A 21,048-nucleotide genomic window follows, 5' to 3' on the forward strand; every position below is an offset into this window, starting at 1 on the left:
GGCGTTCAATTCATCTAGACTCTTGTCCCAGATTGTATCAGGAATTTGCGTACCCATTTCAGATTCCCACGCAGTTTTGATTTGGTTTAATAAAGATCCCGACACTGACGTCACGCTTCCCACAATGCACATTCGCTGAAAGACAATACAAGTTAAGCCCATTCAGAAATGCTAAGTTTAAACTGAAATTCACATTTGTGTTTGAAATTGGCCCACTTAAAATGTTTCTCGACAAGGAATGTTGATTCGAGAAATAAAAACAGTTTGTTAACAATTGTTCATATTGTCATATTTTTATTGTTAAATAAAACCTTGCTTCAGGTCTGGCTGTACACAAGGCACATCTTCATTGGGGACAGAAGTGTGTCTCGTAATTTGTTGCTGAATATTATATCTTGGCCATTACTTCAGACATGCCTCCACAGCCTTCCGTATGATTGGCTGCAAATCCAGGCGAGCCCTCGCATCCTCAATAGAGCAACCAGTCAGCAGCGAGACCAAGGTCAGAGGCACTACCTGTCCACAAAAGAAGGGAGGAAATACGAAACACGGCATTCCTCTGCTCTTCTGCCATTCAATTACCTTGGTCCTTTCTCTGCCGGTGGCTGTGTGAGCGGCCATTTGACAAGAGGTAATGTCCTCAGTCAGGTGGTCGACCTGGTAGATGGCCTTCAGGAGAGCCTCCTCGCACTGGGCCTCAGGATGACCAGACAATTTCTAGCACAGGAAGACAGGCTGAATTTACGACATTCACTTTTGTTACTTTCAGGTCTTCCTTAGATTTTGGGTGGTAAAAAATATATGCAAACCTGCACAAGACTGATCATTAAACTGTGCAATTTATTTTGCACAGCAAGGTTACATGACACTGATCACATTCTCACTCAACAAAACTTTGAAAAATTCTGTTAAAAAGAAAGTTATATAAAAATGAAGTTGCGGTGAGATTCTCAAGAGGAAGGAAAGAAGAAGAGCTGGACATGATTCCTCTACAATGACTTACAGAAAGTACAAAGTTTTAGTTCCTCTAGTTTCACACACACAGCAAAAATTGGAGTGTTACAATTCCAGAGTTAAATTTGTGGGAGTTTGTTTTAACTCTCTGATGTATTTTTGATCACATTAAAGTTACTTACAAAGTATGAGAGATGTGCTGGCAGGATGGCTCAGTGGGTAGTGCCATTGACTTAGTAGACATAGTACTGGATCAAATTTCAGTCAAGGTAAACTTTTAAGGAGTCAAGCTTACACTGACAGAGAGAAATCCAATGTGTCTGTGAAGACTTGTTTATTTCTTGAAGTGTTAATTTTAATTGATTAATGAATTAATTAGTTTAAAAAGTACCCTTTCCCAGTGTTAAATATTTAACTATTTTGAAAAAAACTCTAGAAAGTGTGGATCTATACTGTATAAACTCTGAAAATGGGTTAAAATCAACTCTGTGGGAGTCAATTAAGCACGAGACTTTTTGCTGCCTGTGTGGAGTTTTAGATAACAGACAAGAACATGGGTGAAGTCTACACTGACCAACATGAGCATGGAAAAATACATTAAAGGCACTGTCCGGAATTTTGACCATTTCTGTTTGTAATCAAACCGTTTCTGTTTGTAAACAAACAATTCAAAACGGACCCCTCCCATGGTTCAACCCATACGAGCTCAACGTTCACGCTCCCTGCCTCTGACCGCACTCAGCCAAGCAAGCTGCGAGAGTGAGTGACGAGGTATCTTGCAAATGGTCACGTTACTGATCCGAAACTGTGCACCGGGATAGTTCAAAACGACATTCTCCTTGTAACAATGGTGAAATAATCAGGACAAGTGTGGAGCTAACAACAGTTTTCAAGAACGCCCTGCGATTGGCTGGAGAGTAAACAACTGTCTGTACACTCTGAACGTCCCGCTGCTGGCAAAACAAACACAAAATGGCAAAATACAGGCTGGGGTAATGAGGACAAAATCACCACCACACATTAACAGAAGCCCAGAGGTGTAGATTGAGAAGGAGTTCATGTTTAAACATCCTGTGTTTAAGAAATGCTTATTTCTGAGTCAAAACGTTGGACAGTGCCTTTAAAGGAGAAATACTCAACAAAATGAAATAGAAAGTCATGAGTCAATGTGCCCCCCCCCCCCAAAAAAAAAAACATTGTTAAAACACTAATCATAACTTCTTCTTTTTTAAACATAAAAGGCAACAGATAAATTAATATACTCACGGTCACTGGATATTAATGCGTGATGGACGATGTAATTTGATACCTGGATTAAACGTCTTGCTCGGCGGTAAAGTTTGCCGTTGGTGACTTGCACGTCGATCATGTGGTTCTGGTAAATCTTGCCTTTTAGGATGTGCGCTCCCGTGCTCACAGCGTTCAGCACCAATTTAGTGGACAGCTCCCACTACCGCACAACAGAAAAGCGAATGAGTGAGAGAGGGCGTGAGCAAGAATGTGAGTGAGTGATGTTACCATGTGTTGTAGACTTCCGGAAGAAGGTAATGGCCAAGAAAATGTTAACGTGGACATACACAATCGATTTATTTCATCCTGCAAAGAACAAAACAACACTAGGTAGAAAGTGGTGGACATTAAGTTACTGCAGAAAGCTTGGTAAAAAAGCTAGGCAGGCAGGCAGGCAGACTGGTGGGCAGATACAGTGTGTACTATATATGTTAGTAAATCAGATTTTAGGTGACCAACTTGAAAACCAGCATCATCTCCGTCAGCCTGGTGATATATAGTGTGGAGGTTAGACATCTTTTCCCTCACACGGTGGGCGACATTCATCACTTCAGTGATATTGTCTGAGAAAAGAAGTTATCGGGATGCATGAAGAGAATTTGTGGATACAAGCTCTGCATAGTAGTTGCTCACCAGTATGTGTGTAGATGAGAATGACAGTGTCTTGGTCATCCAGAGTGGGTAGGACATCAAGCAAAAAGTCTTCATGTGCGATGCAAAACTGAGGACCCTGCATCAAGAAATTACAAAAATGTATGTGATTACGGTATTACCATCAATGATGACAATCATGACATTTCAAAATAAGAGTTAGATTTAGATTTCACTGTAATTTGAACAAACACGATTTCACATATTCTAAACCTTTGTAAGACTCACTAAATCCAGCGTGGGTGTGATTAAATGTTAAATCTCTTCAACAATTTGATTTTTACTGCCATATATGACACTGTATAATTTGACTTATATACCAGCAAAGCAATGGAACCCTCATTGTTGTTGAGCGCTGTGTATCCTCCACTTATGAAAGCTTGAATGTCCCTGTAGGCTACGAATATGACACACACACAGGCAATAAAGTAGCATGCAGAGTTTTCCCAAATCCAATTCAATGTAACACATTTGTGATTGCGTTCTAATACTTGACTGTGGCGATGCTGCTCACCTGCTCCAAACGTTGGCTCACACTCACTGGCATCAATGAGGCCCAGCACAGCCAGACTGCCCCAGCCCAGGTAGCACACACGTTTCTTACAGAGTAAACTGTAACATGCACAATAACATGCCAATATTTCATATCACGTTGGACATATGCAGTGTTTCGTGCTGTGTGGAGAATACTTGTGCTTGACTGACTGACCTCTGCCCGGCTGCAGCCACCAAACCGGCAATGGCCGTGCTATGAGAGTATGTGACCTCTACTGTGTTCTCATAGGCTTTCAGGTGCTGCAAGATGACACTGATGAAAAGACGTAAAAGCAGGCTCCAGCAGTGATTTCCTACTAGTGTGTTGTGGCACAAAAGTATATTAGTGTGTAATTCAAATTCAGCAAGTGTGCCATGGAAAATTGTTCCATTTGACAGTTTTATTATTTACTACTCTTCCACTAGATAACAATTAACCTCTGAATCCTCTCAGATGTGTAGTTTGCCTTTAGGCAAGGCAGGCAATTGCTTGGGGCCTGAGCCAACAGGGGCCCCCAGAGGGCCAACAGTTTTGACACAAACCACATAGCCTTCACAAGCAGTGTAGAAATGACAATTGACCGTCTCAAGTTTCCTGAGTCAGGTGTCAAAAAAAAAACAATAGTAAGGTTAATTATTTTTTTGTAAATGATCATGAATAATAATTATTTTATTTAAAACAAACAACACCATAGTAAGGCTTTTTTCAATTAAAAATGAGCATGTTGTAAGGCATTTATTAATTTATTTGTTTTAAATAAAACAAAATGACCATGTATATTAAGGCTTTTTTAAAATATATATATATATATATATATATATATATATATATATATGTATATATATATATACGAATAGCCGCTGGGCCCCCCGAATCTTCTTGCTTGTGGCCCCTGGGGATTACGTCACTAAATCCACTTTTTGTGACATTGTTGTTTAATGGTGCGCCCGTGAGGTTTTGGTTTGTTTCTTGTTATCCCATGTAAAAAAAAATACTTCGCTATGCCACTGCCATGTCCTGACCAGTAGAAGGCAGTAGCGCAACAAAAACACAGGCCATTTGTTATCATGCCCTTTGGTTTTAAAAATACATTTAATGAAATGGTTTATATCAACTTTGCAGTATGTATTATTTAGGCGTATAGCATTAACAATACTCAGGGCACAAACGACCTCACCAAAGAGTCCATGCAGCAACAAGTGCCTCCTTCCCTCCCTTTTGTGACATATTTCACTGAAACATTACAGCTGGGATAAAAATGGCAAACAAGACTCGAAAGTGTTGTCATTAAGAATGAATCAGAATGGAACTTTTCACAGTGAGCACTCACGACACTGCATGAGGTAGCCAAGCCACTTGGACCTTGAGGCTGCTTGAGGTCACAGCACAAAGGTCATGCTTTTGGTACATTTCAATGATCTATCTGTCATTTGTGTAAATAAAGCAATACAAAACAACCCAAATGTGTGTGCTTTTTAAATTTGTTTTGTTTTGTTAAGATAACACTTCATTCATTCTCAATTATCTGTTTGTTTTGTCAAATATTTTATTGAGCTTTATTTAGGAGGAGGCAATAGCGACCAGTATTCACTGGAACTTACTCGGAGCGAAAGTTTGAGCTAAGAGTCCAGCGGCATGCTATGCGCTGTAGCTTCTTGCTAGCTAGCCCGCTAGCCTACAACGATAATGTGAGTTACACCTTCCAAACAAATCTTCCTCCCACCAATTCACTATTTAAACATCATGCACAACATATACACGGCTAAACTTGTGACTGGGATAAAAGTTCATTTTGCAGTTGATGTCACGCATCGTCATCCTCATTGGATGACTATCTATCTATCTATCTATTGTTGAGAGTCTTCTTCCCAGATTTAGTTATAACTGTTTTGATTTAGTTATAAACTGTTTAGGTTTAGTCATAACTGTTTAGATTTAGTTATAATTGTTTATATTTAGTCATAACTGTTTTAATTTCCTCAGTAAAGCTTGGTGAGTGTTTGAATAAGGTCTCCAGGTGACGGAATTTTGGTTTGGTGCTATTTTGGTTTCGTTCTATTTTAGAATCCTAGAAGCTGAAGAATCCTAGAAGCTGGAGTCCTTGTATACGGAAGTAACGTTACGATGAATTGAGCGCAACTGAGTGTAGAGAAATAAGAGAAATAAGTGAATAAGACGTTCGAGTGGTTATGAATTAAGGTTCGAGTGCTTTTGTTACAATGAAATAAACACTTGAGAAAGAAGAGAAATAAGAGAATAAGGAGTTTGAGTGGTTTTGATAAATTAAGGTTCGAGTGCATTTGTTTGGTCCTATTCAAGCACTTTTGAAATAAGAAGTTCGAGTGGTTTTGATAAATTAAGGTTCGAGTGCTTTTGTTTGGTCCTAGTCAAGCACTTTTGAAATAAGAGGAAAAGTTCGACCACTTCTGAGAAATTAAGGCTCGGACACTTTTGTTTGGAAATTACCAAGTGTCTTTGAATAAGAGTTCGGACCACTTCTGAGAAATTAAGGTTCGGACACTTTTGTTTGGGAATTAGCTAGTGTCTTTGAATAAGGAGAAGGCCTATTAAACTGTGGTACCACAAAAAGACGTAGATGAAGTAACTAAAATAAATAAATAAATCAATGAATAAAACAAAATAAAGGGAAAATTTCTTAAGGACAGTGGAATGGTTAAATTTTCGGCAAATACCAAACCATTCTGAATAAGTGTGTGAGAAAGAATGGAACAGGAATGCATGTGACTTCGGGGTGTGAAGAGGAAGGAGGAGGGGGAGCAGTATGCAAGGAGTGTGTGACAAAGCGCTAGGATAGTGATATTTATGAGAGAAATGGAAAAAAGGCTTGTGTTGGAGGAGCGGTGGCTCTAGAGTTGATGCTTTACAAACTTTTCTCTCCCACTGATGTGAGTGTGTGTGGGGGTGACAATTTGCTGCAGGCAGTGTAGAGAGCGATTACGGGACAAATGTTAATAGCAGGTGATATCCGTGTTATTTTTACACAATTATGTCTGTTTTTATAGTTTAATATTTTAATGTAAAGTTCATTTTTTATTTATTTTTTTCCTCCCTGATAATTAGGCTCTTCGGCGAGAAAATTATTTAACCTTTGTTTTTCCTCCCTGAGTGTGTCATTCCAGATCTGATGTTCGCTCCCAAAGCAGATGAGGAGGCCGCGGCTTTTGTCTAACAGGCCCTCACTGATTACACTCTGAAAACAGGATACGCCCCTACGGCTTCCACTTTGCATTCGCAAGTGTTCCAAGCAGCCATTTTGAAGGGCATTCCCAAGTCTGTGGCACAGGCTGGGGTTGACCGGTGGTTCTCACATCTCAAACATCATTTAAGGAGACATACTACAGAAAAAGAGTCTAAGGTAGACAAACACAAAAGTACAGAAACACAACTTGCTATTGTGCAGTTGAAAATTTTGAAAAAGCAGGAAGAAAACACTTTTGCTGTGATCTCATCTCCCTCTGTCGATTCCGAGTGCATGATGTATCAAGCAGGTACATTCATGGGTCAAGGTACGCCCCCTGGGTGGCCCAACATGTGCTTCAATGGTGAACGGCCTGGTCATTGGGCCCGCGATTGCAGACAGCGACTTCAAGCGTCTGGGTGGAGAGGCAGAGGCCAACAACCTGCGCGTCGCAGCGACAACATTCCCCTGTGCCAAACCAACAGTATTTGCCTCTATCTGGTGGACAGTCTCCACAATGATGGTGCCCTGAATCCACATGCTCAGTGACTGTTCAATGCTTTTTCACAGACTCTTTTGCATTCTTTTGTTTGCACCTAACTGTGCAGTCAATCTTTTGGGCAGAGATCTCCTCTCATCAAATGCAGCCTTGATGGACTTATCCTGGAATTTCCGGATGATAACACCTACTGCTGTTCTGTCTCCAGTGCCACCTCCCAGTGCCCGCTTGTTGAACAATGCCCTGTGGCATGCGCCACTGCCAACATCTACTGGGCAAGAGTGGATATTGACTCCAGTGATTGGCTCGAATCTGAGCTCTGATCACCTTTGGTTCGTAACCTCAGATCTTATGATATGGTAACTGATTGTATGCATTGCACTCTGTACTATGACAGATCAGGTGATGAGATATATAGCGAGGCATTTCAGGAAATTGAAAACAACATATGGGAATTTAAAATAGGATGATTGGCAAAATTTGTTTCAATCTTAATTGCTCTATTTCCCGTCACTTGATGCTTATTGGATTCAGTCTAATAAATTTTTACTTCCGTTTTGGAGCACCAGCTTCCGGATAGGCACCATGGAAGTGAAACAACCAACAGCGATTTTGCTGGTTACTTTTTTATTTTTCCCCACATCGCTGTGGTCCCTGGATCCCACTGATGTTGATCTCTGTAACGTCTCACCTATTGTGTTTAAGATGACACCAGGACAAATATATGTTCCCCAATACTCTGCAAAAGAGGCTGGGATGATTAGCATTTCGGAAACAATTGACGGTTTGCTCAAAGCAGGAGTGTTGTGTGAAATTTCCGGTTCTGATTATAACACGCCTATTTTACCCGTTGAGAAGAAAGATATTGGAAAGTTTCGTGTGATTTATGACCTGCAAGAGATGAATGCGGCCATCTTAACTCCTACTTTTTCTGTCCCGAGTCCTCACTCGGCATTGTCTCAAATTGCATCAGACCACACTCATTTCACTTGCATTGACCTGGCTAATGCTTTAACGACTGTCTTTGCCAGTTGCTGTCTCCACTTGAACTGCCCCCTGTTGTTCTCCTGGTGCTTGCTGACAGCTCCATCTGACACTTCTTGTCTTGAAGCCACCAGGTCTCTGCTCTTCATCTCTTTGAAAAAGCATCTTTCCACTGCTACAGCTTTTGTGATTCCTGATTACAGTCGCATGTTCTATCTTGACGTGTCTGAAAAGGTCAGCAATGTTTCTGCTGCTCTTTATCAGAAGGGGGAAGGAGGAAGTCGTAAAAGTTTGTTTATGGATGTTGCTTCAAAGGCAACGATGGCCTACAATCTGGATTGGCAGTCAGCACAAAGAGCTGAAATGTTGGCATTAACAGCAGCTCTCAGATTGGCAGAAAACTAGTCAGTAAATATTTACACAGATTTGGCGTATGCACACATGACAGTTCATGTTGCATTAAAAGAATGGTAGCGAAACGATTTCCAAACTGTAACCGGTACACCCATTAAACATCAGGATGATATTCTTAAATTGTGAGATTCTTTAATGCTCCTAACAGCGGTGGCAGTAATAAAATGTAAAGGTTACTCTGCAACTAATGATTTTGTATCAGCAGGAAACAAATCAGCAGATCGAACAGCATAAAAGGTTGCGGGGTACCGACCTACACTATGTCATGTTTTGGGTTCTGTTTTCCTTGTGTGTCTCCCTTGGTCTTGTTTAAGTGTGATCCTGCCCTTCCTCGTGTGATCCAATCAGTGCCCTCAGCCACTTGTGTCTTGCCCCAGGTGTGTCTTGTTGTGTCGTTAGTCTGTGTATTTAGTCTTCTGTCTCCCCTCTGTCTGTGTCGGGTCATTGTTGTATTTCCTCCTGTGAAGCTGCTTGTTTTTGCCTTGGATTTTCCCCCCATGTCATGCTGCCCGTTTTGCCTTGTTGTTTTCTCCATGTTATGTTTTTCCGTGCAATTTACATCTCGCCTTTTGTTTTGTAGAAATTAAAATCCCTTTTTTGATCGAACCTCTGCCTCCTTGCCCTGTCTTCCCGAATTTGGGTCCTCAAGCTCCCCCTTGACAGAATGACCCGACCACAGTCAGACCCAGCGGGAAGCTCCCGTTGCCGACCGGCACGCCATCGGTCAGCTCGAAAGCACCGTCAGTCTGCCACCCAATCCCATTCCCTCCATGTAAGTTATTTTTCTCTGGCTGGTTCCACCTTGTCCTCTGTTCCCCATTCACCCGATCTCCTTAGTTCACTTAAGTCCCTGCCCTATGACACCATTTTGTCACCCCATTGTTTCATAGACACAGATTTCACCGATGATGAAGATGAAGAAGGCTGTTTTTTGGTTAATGCACTTACAGATTCCAGTTCCGATTTAGACACCGATTTGGATTTTTTCACCAGCATAAACCCTTACATGTTTTCGTCACAGTTTTCGTTTGCGGATTATTTTAACACCGGGTCATGTCACCCCCCGTCACCTCGGTCCCCGCCAAGTTCATCACTCCGGTCCCCATCTTGTGCACCTCATAGCCCCACATTACCGCCACGTCAAGACTTAGTCCCCACTTCACCTGGTTCCTTACCCAATCCCGTTTCTTCTCGTCACGTTCCTTCAGTCTCAGTATCCTCGGTTTCTAGTATCCCTGCTGCTCCTCACTCCCCATGGTGGCAGGCTGATGTGGCCCCAGTTCCTGCTCTCAAGTCTACTTCAGCCACGCCACCCCAAGCCATGTTCACCCAGCTACCGCCAAGCCAAGCACCGCCAAGCCAAGCACATGTCCCCGAACCACGTCCGCCGCAGCCCCAGGTCCCCGAACCACGTCCGCCGCGGCCCCAGGTCCCTGAGCCACGTCTGTCACGGCAGCCCCAGGTCTCCGTGCCGGCTCCGCGGCAGCCCCAGGTCTCCGTGCCGGCTCCGCGGCAGCCCCAGGTCTCCGTGCCGGCTCCGCGGCAGCCCCAGGTCCCCGTGCCGGCTCCGCGGCAGCCCCAGGTCCCCGTGCCGGCTCCGCGGCAGCCCCAGGTCCCCGTGCCGGCTCCGCGGCAGCCCCAGGTCCCCGTGCCGGCTCCGCGGCAGCCCCAGGTCCCCGTGCCGGCTCCGCGGCAGCCCCAGGTCTCCGTGCCGGCTCCGCGGCAGCCCCAGGTCTCCGTGCCGGCTCCGCGGCAGCCCCAGGTCTCCGTGCCGGCTCCGCGGCAGCCCCAAGACCCCGTGCCAGGTCTGCCGCCTCCACGGCAGCCCCAAGACCCCGTGCCAGGTCTGCCGCCTCCACGGCAGCCCCAAGACCCCGTGCCAGGTCTGCCGCCTCCACGGCAGCCCCAAGACCCCGTGCCAGGTCTGCCGCCTCCACGGCAGCCCCAAGACCCCGTGCCAGGTCTGCCGCTTCCACGGCAGCCTCAAGACCCCGTGCCACGGCAGCCTCAAGACCCCGGACATCCCCGCCTGTGCCGCTGCAGCCCCTGGCCTCCTTGCCTCGGTCGCTCTCGTGCAAAGTCTCTTCACCTCTTCCATGGCGGCTTCAAGTCCTTGAGTGTGGACAGGAGTTGCACGTCCCACTGCCGTCTTCTCCCTGTCTGGCGGCGCACGTTGTGGTCGCCCTTTGCTCCAGTGTGGCGTCCGGGGCGCCCTCCGGACCGGCGCCGCCAGGCTCCCCTCATCTGACGTCCGGGACACCCCCCGGGACTGGCCTTGATGGGTGTGCCAGGTTCCCGCCTCCGGGCCCCCCTCCGCCCGCCCTGTTTTTGGACCTTTTTGTGTTAGGGACGTCTGGGAGCCGTCCCTTGAGGGAGGGGTTCTGTCATGTTTTGGGTTCTGTTTTCCTTGTGTGTCTCCCTTGGTCTTGTTTAAGTGTGATCCTGCCCTTCCTCGTGTGATCCAATCAGTGCCCTCAGCCACTTGTGTCTTGCCCCAGGTGTGTCTTGTCGTGTCGTTAGTTTGTGTATTTAGTTTGCTGTCTCCCCTCTGTCTGTGTCGGGTCATTGTTGTATTTCCTCCTGTGAAGCTGCCCGTTTTTGCCTTGTATTTTCCCCCCATGTCATGCTGCCCGTTTTGCCTTGTTGTTTTCTCCATGTTATGTTTTTCCGTTCAATTTAGATCTCGCCTTTTGTTTTGTAGAAATTAAAATCCCTTTTTTGATCGAACCTCTGCCTCCTTGCCCTGTCTTCCCGCATTTGGGTCCTCAAGCTCCCCCTTCTTGACCCACTACAACTAACTGTAAGTGAGTCTGAATGTGACAATCCACAGGAGGTGATAACAGAAACAGTCAAGCTGTGGCAGGAAAAAGTAAGTCCAGGAGGAAAAAGTGTGTGGATGTCCAAAGGGGGACAAAAAGATGAAGTATATGGCGGAAAGAAGGTAAATGTATTCCATCTCAGAAACAATTGAAAAATCGAATTTCTGAAGCCTACATCTAAACCTCCCCAGGGCACTCACGGTCCGGCCGGACGTGACAGCTCTGGGTCAGATGGTTTCGATGGATTTCACTGACATGATAAAACCAGTCAGGATACAAATATTTGCTGGTAATGGTGGATTCCTTTTCAGGATGGCCAGAGGCATATCTATGCAAATCTGAAACAGCAAATATCGTGGTAAAACATTTGATTAATCATTACATACCATCACATGGGTTTCCTAGAAAAAATTGATCAGACAATGGAACCCATTTCAAAAACAAACATGTACAAGCGGTAGAAAAGGCATTGGGATTAAAACACATTTGGTTCAGTGTATTATCCCCAATACCAAGAACAGGTTGAGCAAATGAATAGAAATATTAAAGAAAAATTGGCTAAAGCATTGGCCTCATCAAATTTCAATTGGCTACAAGCTTTTCCTGTTGCATTAATGAATATGAATGCCACTTAACTCAGCCAAAGGCTGGACTCCGTTTGAATGTCACACCAACAGACCATTTCCGGCTCCAACAGCTCCATTGGAAGAGACGCACGTTCCAGGACCTCCAGAACTCAAACAACTAACATTTACTAACTCCCAGCTAACAAACAACCAGATGCTCCTTCAAAAATAAATTATTGTGAATATGTATGGTTAAAAGTGATTAAACGAAAATGGTCTGAGCCAAGGTGGACTGGACCCCACAAGGTGACGGAGAGGACATCTTCTGCAGTTCGCCTGCACGGAAAAGGGGACACATGGTTCCACATCTCGTCTACACGACCCGCCAGATCCGCCTCAGGCTCAGCGATCCCACCACCTGACGACGACCGGAAAACCACGTCTACTGATCCAGTGTCAGCTGCCCCCTATTGAGGACATCATTCAACAAAGGTTGAGTCACATATACGGGCAGAATAATCCCGGTGACCAACCCTGGGACCTCAGGCAGTCTACCCTAAGATCCTGAAGAAGCTGACAACGCCCTTTTTTCTTCAATCCAAGAACATCATCTCGAGATCGCTTCAAAGTGGGAACGCATCTCCATCTGCTGCTGCATCACGACACTCTTTCTCATATTGACTTTTATGCCAATCTGGTATCTCTGGAAGCCCCTCAGTACAACCTTGAACGTAACCACAACACATCGCATTAAGCGAAGTATTGATTCTCCACACACTCCTTGGCTCATATCCTGGACTTATAATAACTCAATAACAGTGACAGTGGCCCCAAACACGAACACCTCTGTTAGAATTCCCATTAGGTATTTGAAGGGATTTAGGAACACTATACAGTCTAAAGGGGAAGACTGGGTAGAATACTGGTGTTATTTGACAGGACATGTTTTTCGGCTAGACTGGAGTACTTTTATAACTACCCAGGACGGAAGTCACTGGCCACTGGGAACTAGTGAGGAGGCTATTTTCTTTAGCAAAAGGGTAACACTGAGTAACCTGGGAGGTCAACTCGAATTGACCTTTGCTCTTCCCGATGGCAAAATATGACCGCCTAATGCAACTCTATATAACACCTCCTGTTGGGGATTACTTATTATTTTTATTTTTTTAAGAGCTCAGTATTGTTCATTCGGTAATGTCATCATCATTGCTCTTTTTTATTTTTTCTTTTTTCTTTTGTATGTGGGTGAGTATGTGTATGTGTGTACGTGCGTGTGTGCGTGCGAGTGTGTATTTGTTAGTTCACTAAAAAACTATTTAAAAAAATCCCATACCGTTCACCGAAACCGAACGCCGCCGTCAGGAGACCCGAGGAAGGACCAAAAAAAAGAAAGGAAAGTGAAATCCAGCACCGACCAGACACCACCCACCGGGCCACTCTATAGAACACCTCCTATTGGGGATTACTGCTATGGGCATGGTTCACCGGAGCCGACCCCTATTTTCCCATTGTAGTTTGTGTCAATAAGACTATGGGTAACTTAGAACAACCAAAAATGACTAATTACATGAAGGTGACCGGGGGGAGAGCTGTGAGCGTACCGCTTGATGGTGTAGATGAGTGGTTCCGTATTACGACAGGATTGTCCGGCAACAGTAACAATTGGCTACTGCTGGCTAACGAAGCGGCCCGTGCCACTAACAAAAACTGTGTGGTATGCGTAGCACCACGACCTCTATTACGAGTAATCCCGGCTAAAATAGAGTATCAGTGTGTAATGGAATTTATGAATAAAACTGTCCCCAATGTAAATTGCTCTAAATGGGATAAGGTGTATCCCCTAGTAAAATGGCAGAAAAACAAACCAATATTTTCAAACAAAGTTGCAGATGGTAATTTCTCATGTATTAAAATGTCAGGAACAGGAGAACAATTGGGAGAACTAAATCACATCACTCACTGCATTTCGGCAATAGACGTGGGACAGCAGATGTTCCAACCTCAATCTAGAGGGGACATATGGTGGTGGTGTGGCGATAACAGAATATTTGATAAGCTGCCTTTGAATAAAACAGGATATTGTGCTCTCATCACCCTCCTACTGCCAGTACATATCTACCCCACCTCTGTTGATAACCTTCTAAAAATGATTGATAATTGGGAACCAAAATCCCCTCCTTCTTTCCGAAGAACCAAACGGTCCTCTTGGCAAGAGCAGAATGTTCCCACCTACATTGATGCAATTGGAGTACCAAGAGGTGTGCCTGATGAGTACAAATTAGTTGATCAAGTACTCTCAGGGTTTGAATCTACAATTTGCTGGTGGTGCACCATTGACAAAAACGTAGACAGAATTAATTATGTACATTATTTATTTTATTTTATTTTATTTTATTTATTTTAAAGAGCTCAGTATTGTTCATTCGGTAATGTCATCATCATTGCTCTTTAAATTTTTATTTTATTTTTTGTATGTGGGTGAGTAAGTGTATGTGCGTGCGTGCGTGCGTGTGTGTATTCGTTAGTTCACCAAAAACCTATTAAAAAAAATCACATACCGTTCACCTAAACCGAACACCGCCGTCAGGAGACCCGAGGAAGGACTGAAGAAAATAAAGGAAGGTGAAATCCAGCACCGACCAGACACCACCCACCGGGCCACCAACCAGAGTTCTTCACCAACCCCAGAAACATCTAAATTCCAACAAATCCAAAAAATCAGGGAGACCTCAAGAGACCAAAGGAGAGACTGAGGAAAGGAAGGAAGGACAAACGAAGCAGAGTGAGATCTACAGACACCAGCCTCCACCGATTCAATGACCTGAGGAAGAAGCAGATTGCGTCTGAGTTTCGATAGATGCTGGTGTGATGGATCTGGCATGCATGAAAATCTTCACCAAAGAGGGGAGCCGTTGACCCCTGCCAGGACAGAGCAAGCGCAACACCTCAGGGCCCCCCAGGCCGCGGCAGTGCCAAAGGACGACCCCCGGGCCCCACCAGGGCCACCGGCCGGAGAGCAAACCCAGGAGCAGGAGCGCCCCCCACCCCAACACGGCCCGCGCCCCCAACCCAACGCAGCAGGACGGGGCACTGCAGGCAGGGCAGGCACCCCACCGGTCCACAGCCCCCGCTCCCCCTGCAAACCTAGTGCAGTGAGTTAAGAGGAGCGACCAGCGGGGCCCCCCCAACCGGGCGGGGGCAGGAGGCGCACCCGCCCACCAAACCCCCATCCACCCCACCGGGACCCCGGCGGGCATATGGGACCAGCCCAGCGGGGCGATAGGGCTCGCCCCCCGGATACTGGGGCCCGCCCGAGGTGCCAGGATGTCCACCGGAGCGGGGCGGGCACAACACCAAAAGGGCCCCCGGAGCGCCGAGACCCGGGCCACGGATGGAGCCCCCGGCCCAGGGGAGGGGAAGGAAGGCGTACAGGGGAGGGTGAAGGGAGGGGGAAGGGAGGGGGAAGGGGACGACAAGAAGGGTAAGGGGCAGCGGTAGGGCCGCAGAGAGAGAGGGAGAGGAGGAGGAAGGGTGACGGGGGAGAAGGGACAGGGATGTGTACATTATAATGCACAGAGGCTGGGAAATTGGACTCAAAGTGTTTTTGAGGCTGTACACGGCCAGCTGGCTGCCTCATCTTTGATTGCATTCCAAAACCGAATTACACTAGATATGTTGCTGGCAGAAAAGGGCGGAGTCTGCTCAATGTTTGGAGATCAGTGTTGCACCTTCATTCCTAACAATACTGCACCCGATGGAAGTTTGACTATTGCAATTGAAGGGCTGCGTACACTCAATAAGAAAATGAAAGAACATTCAGGAGTGGATACTTCTGTATGGGATAATTGGATGGATGTGTTTGGGCGCTATAAAACTTTAGTTTCCTCTATTTTGATATCTATCGCTGTATTTACTGCTTTGCTAACCACATGCGGGTGTTGCTGTATTCCATGTATTCGTTCTCTTTGCCAAATAATTATTACCACTGCTATTGAAAAGCAGGGCATACGAAATAAGTCTTCTTATATGATGATTGCACTGTTGAGGCATCCGACGAAGAGGACGAAGATCCCGCTGGGATTTTTCTCTGAAATGTTTATCTGCTTGTGTCGGACTCTTTTGAGTCCGAATTGAGGAATGTTGAGAGTCTTCTGCCCAGATTTAGTTATAACTGTTTTGATTTAGTTATAAACTGTTTAGGTTTAGACATAACTGTTTAGATTTAGTTATAACTGTTTAGATTTAGTCATAACTGTTTTAATTTCCTTAGTAAAGCTTGGTGAGTGTTTGAATAAGGTCTCCAGGTGACGGAATGTCTGAAGAGCTTCCTCTATTCCCACATTGATGAGCCATTTGTCTGGGGTGAAGCAAATGTGTTAAAATTATTTCTTTGTAAGTCTTATCTTGTGCTAGGTGCCGTCAGGTCTGAGACCTACTATATTTCCACATCAAAAGGCCATCTGTCAATGTGTATTGAATGCTGTAAAAGTCTGTCTTGGCTGGGGGCAGAGGTGGGGAGAAAGGGGAGAGGGGAGGGGTTTAGTAGTACCGCCTTTCTGATAGTATAAGAATATTGCAATTGTCAGGAATCTACACACTTGTAATGAGAAGCAGCCATTTGTCTGTCATTCATGAGTTGTCCGGAATATTCTGTAAAATAAATCCTTCGAAGGACCTGTTCACCGATCTCCAGTCTGTATTCGGATAACCAACATTCTCACTACCCGGAACAAAACGAACACGCGGAAGACAAAGATTGTTTTCCAACACTATCTATCTATCTATCTATCTATCTATCTATCTATCTATCTATCTATCTATCTATCTATCTATCTATCTATCTATCTATCTATCTATCTATCTATCTGTCTGTCTGTCTGTCTGTCTGTCTGTCTGTCTGTCTGTCTATCTTTCAGTGACAGTTCGAAAACAGCATATGGACATCAATCAATCAATAGCCTACATGCTTTTTAATTACACACGGATTTTTGCTATTTGTAGGCTCCCTATCACCCGCAAATAGCAGGGGCACATTGTATAGATTATATATTGTGGTGATATTTATTTTTATTTTGTCTTCATGAGCATACTCAATATTGGAATAATCCAAAAGTAATCCAGTTACATTAATTTAATATTATGGTTCTTGGATTAGGTTACTAACTACATTCTTTTTTTTTTTACCAAAACAAAACTATGGAATTAATCAATTAGATAAATGATAGTACACACGCAGCATGCAAAGAGAGTGTTACGCCACTGAGCATAGTTACAGTAGTTTCTATGTTTGTTTTTGTTATACGTGCCCTTCTGTTTCAAAAGCTCCAGCGCTTACAGATGAGCTACTGCCCTGCCCCATAACAAAGTTTGGTCCTTGTCTCACTCGCATTCGGTCATTCATTCACATTCAAATTACAATTCGGGACATACAGGGACTGAATAAAAAACTAATCTGCCTTTACTAGTTTACTATACAATGCTATTTAATTGACACCCGCACTTTAATCACCTTAAAATGTTTAAAACTGGGGCTGTGGTATCAAGAGGCGCAGCAGCGAATCAATAACAGCGGCTTGACATTTGCTTACTGGTGTGTGGTGGCTGCACGTGAGAAAGCGGCAGCATGGGCAGCACTTAGGATGACCTCCAGGATCATCTTAGTTGCACTACCTCCTTTCATCCTGGAAGAACCACTGATGGCCTCCGGCTGAACTCAAACATACACAAGGCACAGGGTGAGGACACACACACAACCTAACTCCTCTAATTTTGACTAGAGAATATGGTGTTGTGACGAGCTCTCACCCCAACTGATGGGTTGATAAGGAAGGCCTTTTGACTTTTGGCAAGCACCTGCATTCTTTGGATCACAGTGAGGAAAGTGAACGTGCAGTTTGTTGTCGGTTCATTCCTGCACAGAAATTATTTCAGCATTACATTGTAGCTCTGAAAGCAACAAACTCAGCATTGTTGTCTTTTGCACAATTTTTGATACAACTCTCACATTGAATGTCATTACACATGTGGACGTAATGTGAGCAAAGAGTATACGTAATACATACACACCATGCCTGATGTGCAGGGTTAAAACCAATCAAAACAGGAGTGAAAACCTCCAGGTGCTGCAAGCAGAACTCCAACTGACCTGCCACAAATGGAGCCTACAGGTACATCGATTACAAAAAGATCAAGATGGATTAAACTCTTAATGGATGACTTAAGGGTGTGAGACTTACAGAAAGTCCACAGGAGATCCCGATGAACAAGACCCTCTTCTTCCCCTCACACACCTGCAAGTGAGGTAAAAAACAAAAATAAAAGAATGCACTGTAAAAAAAACAATAATAATTTTTTTTATGTAAATACCCAAAAAATTTAACATTGTGTAATTTACATTGATGTGTTGTAAAACTGTGAACCAAACACAACTGTTGATTTGACAGAAAGAAAATGTTTAAAAGATCAAATTTTGGGAGAATTCACAATTTACTGTCATTAAATATATGCAGATAAACTGTAAAACAAAAAACATTAGGATACAGTTAAAATTGCATCATAGCAGTGTTAGAATAAAGTTTTTTTGTCACTAGGTTCTTTGGTTCATTTTGTTTATGCCAAAAGAAACATGCATTTCACAAAGTCATATTACAGATGTAATATTTAGAATATTTAGATATACAGTGAAACCATGTGAATATAAAGGTTAAACTAAACATATTATGTTTATTTAAAATTGATATACTATAGACCTAATTATCAGTATACTTTTTAAAAAATGATGTTGTTTTACAGAACAAAACTGGCATCTGTGGTTACCAGAATGATTTTGTGTAAAAAAAATAATAATAATACTGTACAAATGTAAACAACTTTACAGAACTTATAAATTATATATTCTAAAATTAATCTTTTTAAACTTGTCGATTCAACAGTCCTTTACTGATAACTTAACAACAGGGTGGCATAGCTCAGTGGTAGAATGGTCGTCTTGCAACCCTCAGGTTATTGGTTCGGTCCCAGTGCGGGGTGACTGTCTGTGTTGAAGATCCATGTGCAAGATAATGAAACTCCAGTTGTTCCTGATGCTGTGTAATAAGCAAAAGCGCTTTGAAAGCCTTGTAAGGCACGACGGCGCTATACAAATGTAATACCAAGAACATGCTGCTTTTATACTATTTTTGCTCTGTAAAATTTACATGCAGATTTTGTTTATTGTACATTGAATCCCGGTAAAATGTAGACGTTGTTCTCTAAAGTTGTTTACATTGGCATTGTATTTTTATTTAATTTTTATTTTTTTACAGAATTTATCTGGCAACCACCAACTGCCCATTTTTCCCATAAAAAAAAAGATTATTATTAATTTTTTTACAGTGTGCAATGACTCATTGCTGAAACAGAAGACAGACACGGTGCACACATTTTCCATCACAATCTTCACCTTCTTAAGACAGAGTTTGCCCAGGTGGGGGTCATCTTCTGGGGCCTCCTGGGAGGAAAGCAGTGCTCTGAAAACAGTGAGTGAGTGAGTGAGTGAGTGAGTGAGTGAGTGAGTGAGTGAGTGAGTGAGTGAGTGAGTGAGTGAGTGAGTGAGTGAGTGAGTGAGTGAGTGAGTGAGTGAGTGAGTGAGTGAGTGACACCCACCTGTCGCCTCCTGCGATGATGTATGCATAAACTTGACTGCGGTTCATCTCCTTCAGTGCTTTGTTGAACCCTGACTACACAAACACGCAACGTGATAGCATTGTTCCATTGTCAAGTTCCAACAGGAAATTGCACTCCCTCAGCAGATGCTGAATGACTACATCACAGTGTATAATAGCTATTTTAAGATAGCATGCTAATGCCTGACAATACTCTTGAGCAGTTGATGTCAAACTCTAAGTCAGTCTCTTATTAACTCAGTCACTGCCATTGACGGCTATAGACGTCAAAAATTCATTTGAACTATTTCTTGTTTAACATTTTGTTCCCACTTTTGTTAACAAAAGTATAAAAAAACTAGAATTTTTTTTTGTATTAGAACAGATATTAAATTTGTGATTAATCGTGAGTTAACTAGTGAAGTCATGCGATTAATTACGTTTAAAATTGTAATCGCCCGACGCCCCTAATTTTTAATAATTATTATTTCTTTTTTTTAGAAAAGGTTATTAAAAATTAGGGGCATCAGGCGAATAAAATTTGTAATTGTAATTTGTTCTAAATGTACAAAAAAAATCTAGGTTTTCATACTCTTGTTAACAAAAATGGGAAAAAAATGTTAAACTAATAAAAATAGTTCAAATTAATTTTTGACGTCTATAGCTGTCAATGGCAGTGAATGAGTTAAAAGCAGCATGTCCTAAAAGTGTGTACACCCCTCATATTTATGTCAGTATTTTATTATGTCTTTTCATGGCACAACACTGGAGTAATGGCATTTTTTCATCTGCAACTGGCTAGTAAAAATTCACACAAATGTTGACTTGTTGAAATATTTACCACCACAAGGAAGGCCAGGCGCCCTGAAGTTCCGCAACCACTCAAGACAACAAGACTGTCCTTTGGCTCCTAAGAAACAAAAGATGTGCTTACTGTACATGTTACAGCCATGAAACATGCAACAGGAACACAAGGAGGGGCAACACCTTGAGGATGAGCTCCACCATCCCAGCTACCTCCAACATGGTTTTCACCACTTTGTCACACAAAAGCGTCTAAAACAACATTGAAACACGTTTGTACCGTTTCAAAGACTTGCAATACACTCGTTTGTTACTTGACTAACCTGGTAAGTGCTTCCTGTCTCTTGGCGAAACATCTCGGCATCGCAGCTCCGCAACATCCTCGCGATGCGATTGGGTGACGCTCGGTCAATGTCCCGTGTCAGGGGGTTTGACTTCTCCGAAACAGGAAGTGAGGGCTCGTAATCTGGTGACTGGCGACAACAGTTGCGACAAGTCATGGTTTTTCATTATTCATGTCATTTTATAGTGAGGATTGTTTTCTGAAGAAGAATCCCATCACACAAAAATAGAAAAGAGAATGAATATTTTGGCGTTGCTGTGGAGATTCAATATTCCTACCTCCCATTCATGCATTGTTGAGAGGAAACAGGAATCGACCAAATTCCCGTCACTTAAGGCTGCAATAGA

At 43.5% G+C, this 21,048-nt stretch overlaps 1 protein-coding gene and 1 pseudogene across 2 annotated transcripts; one reads left to right on the top strand and one right to left on the bottom strand.

Annotated features, from left to right (window-relative positions):
- Positions 1-380: 380 nt before the first annotated feature.
- Positions 381-21,048, bottom strand: gckr (glucokinase (hexokinase 4) regulator). Of its 2 annotated transcripts, none has more exons than XM_086068471.1 (19): positions 20,980-21,048; positions 20,682-20,831; positions 20,542-20,610; positions 20,396-20,464; positions 19,556-19,629; positions 19,353-19,419; positions 18,148-18,201; positions 17,978-18,072; positions 17,717-17,822; positions 17,500-17,618; positions 3,605-3,703; positions 3,410-3,507; positions 3,216-3,292; positions 2,878-2,974; positions 2,704-2,807; positions 2,473-2,550; positions 2,264-2,404; positions 583-717; positions 381-516 (listed from the first exon to the last, which is right to left on the bottom strand). In XM_086068471.1, exons 1-19 carry the CDS (start codon positions 20,992-20,994, stop codon positions 403-405), a joined length of 1,761 nt encoding a protein of 586 aa, XP_085924597.1. In that variant the 5' UTR covers positions 20,995-21,048; the 3' UTR covers positions 381-402. The 2 variants fall into 2 exon arrangements, with proteins under 2 accessions (XP_085924597.1, XP_085924596.1); XM_086068470.1 differs by having other exon boundaries at positions 3,216-3,318; positions 3,409-3,507.
- Positions 6,948-16,340, top strand: LOC147178317 (uncharacterized; annotated as a pseudogene).

This window comes from Leptonotus elevatus, chromosome 2, assembly GCF_054856555.1.
Source record: "Leptonotus elevatus isolate MCC_2025b chromosome 2, RoL_Lele_1.0, whole genome shotgun sequence".
Classification (NCBI taxonomy): domain Eukaryota; kingdom Metazoa; phylum Chordata; class Actinopteri; order Syngnathiformes; family Syngnathidae; genus Leptonotus; species Leptonotus elevatus.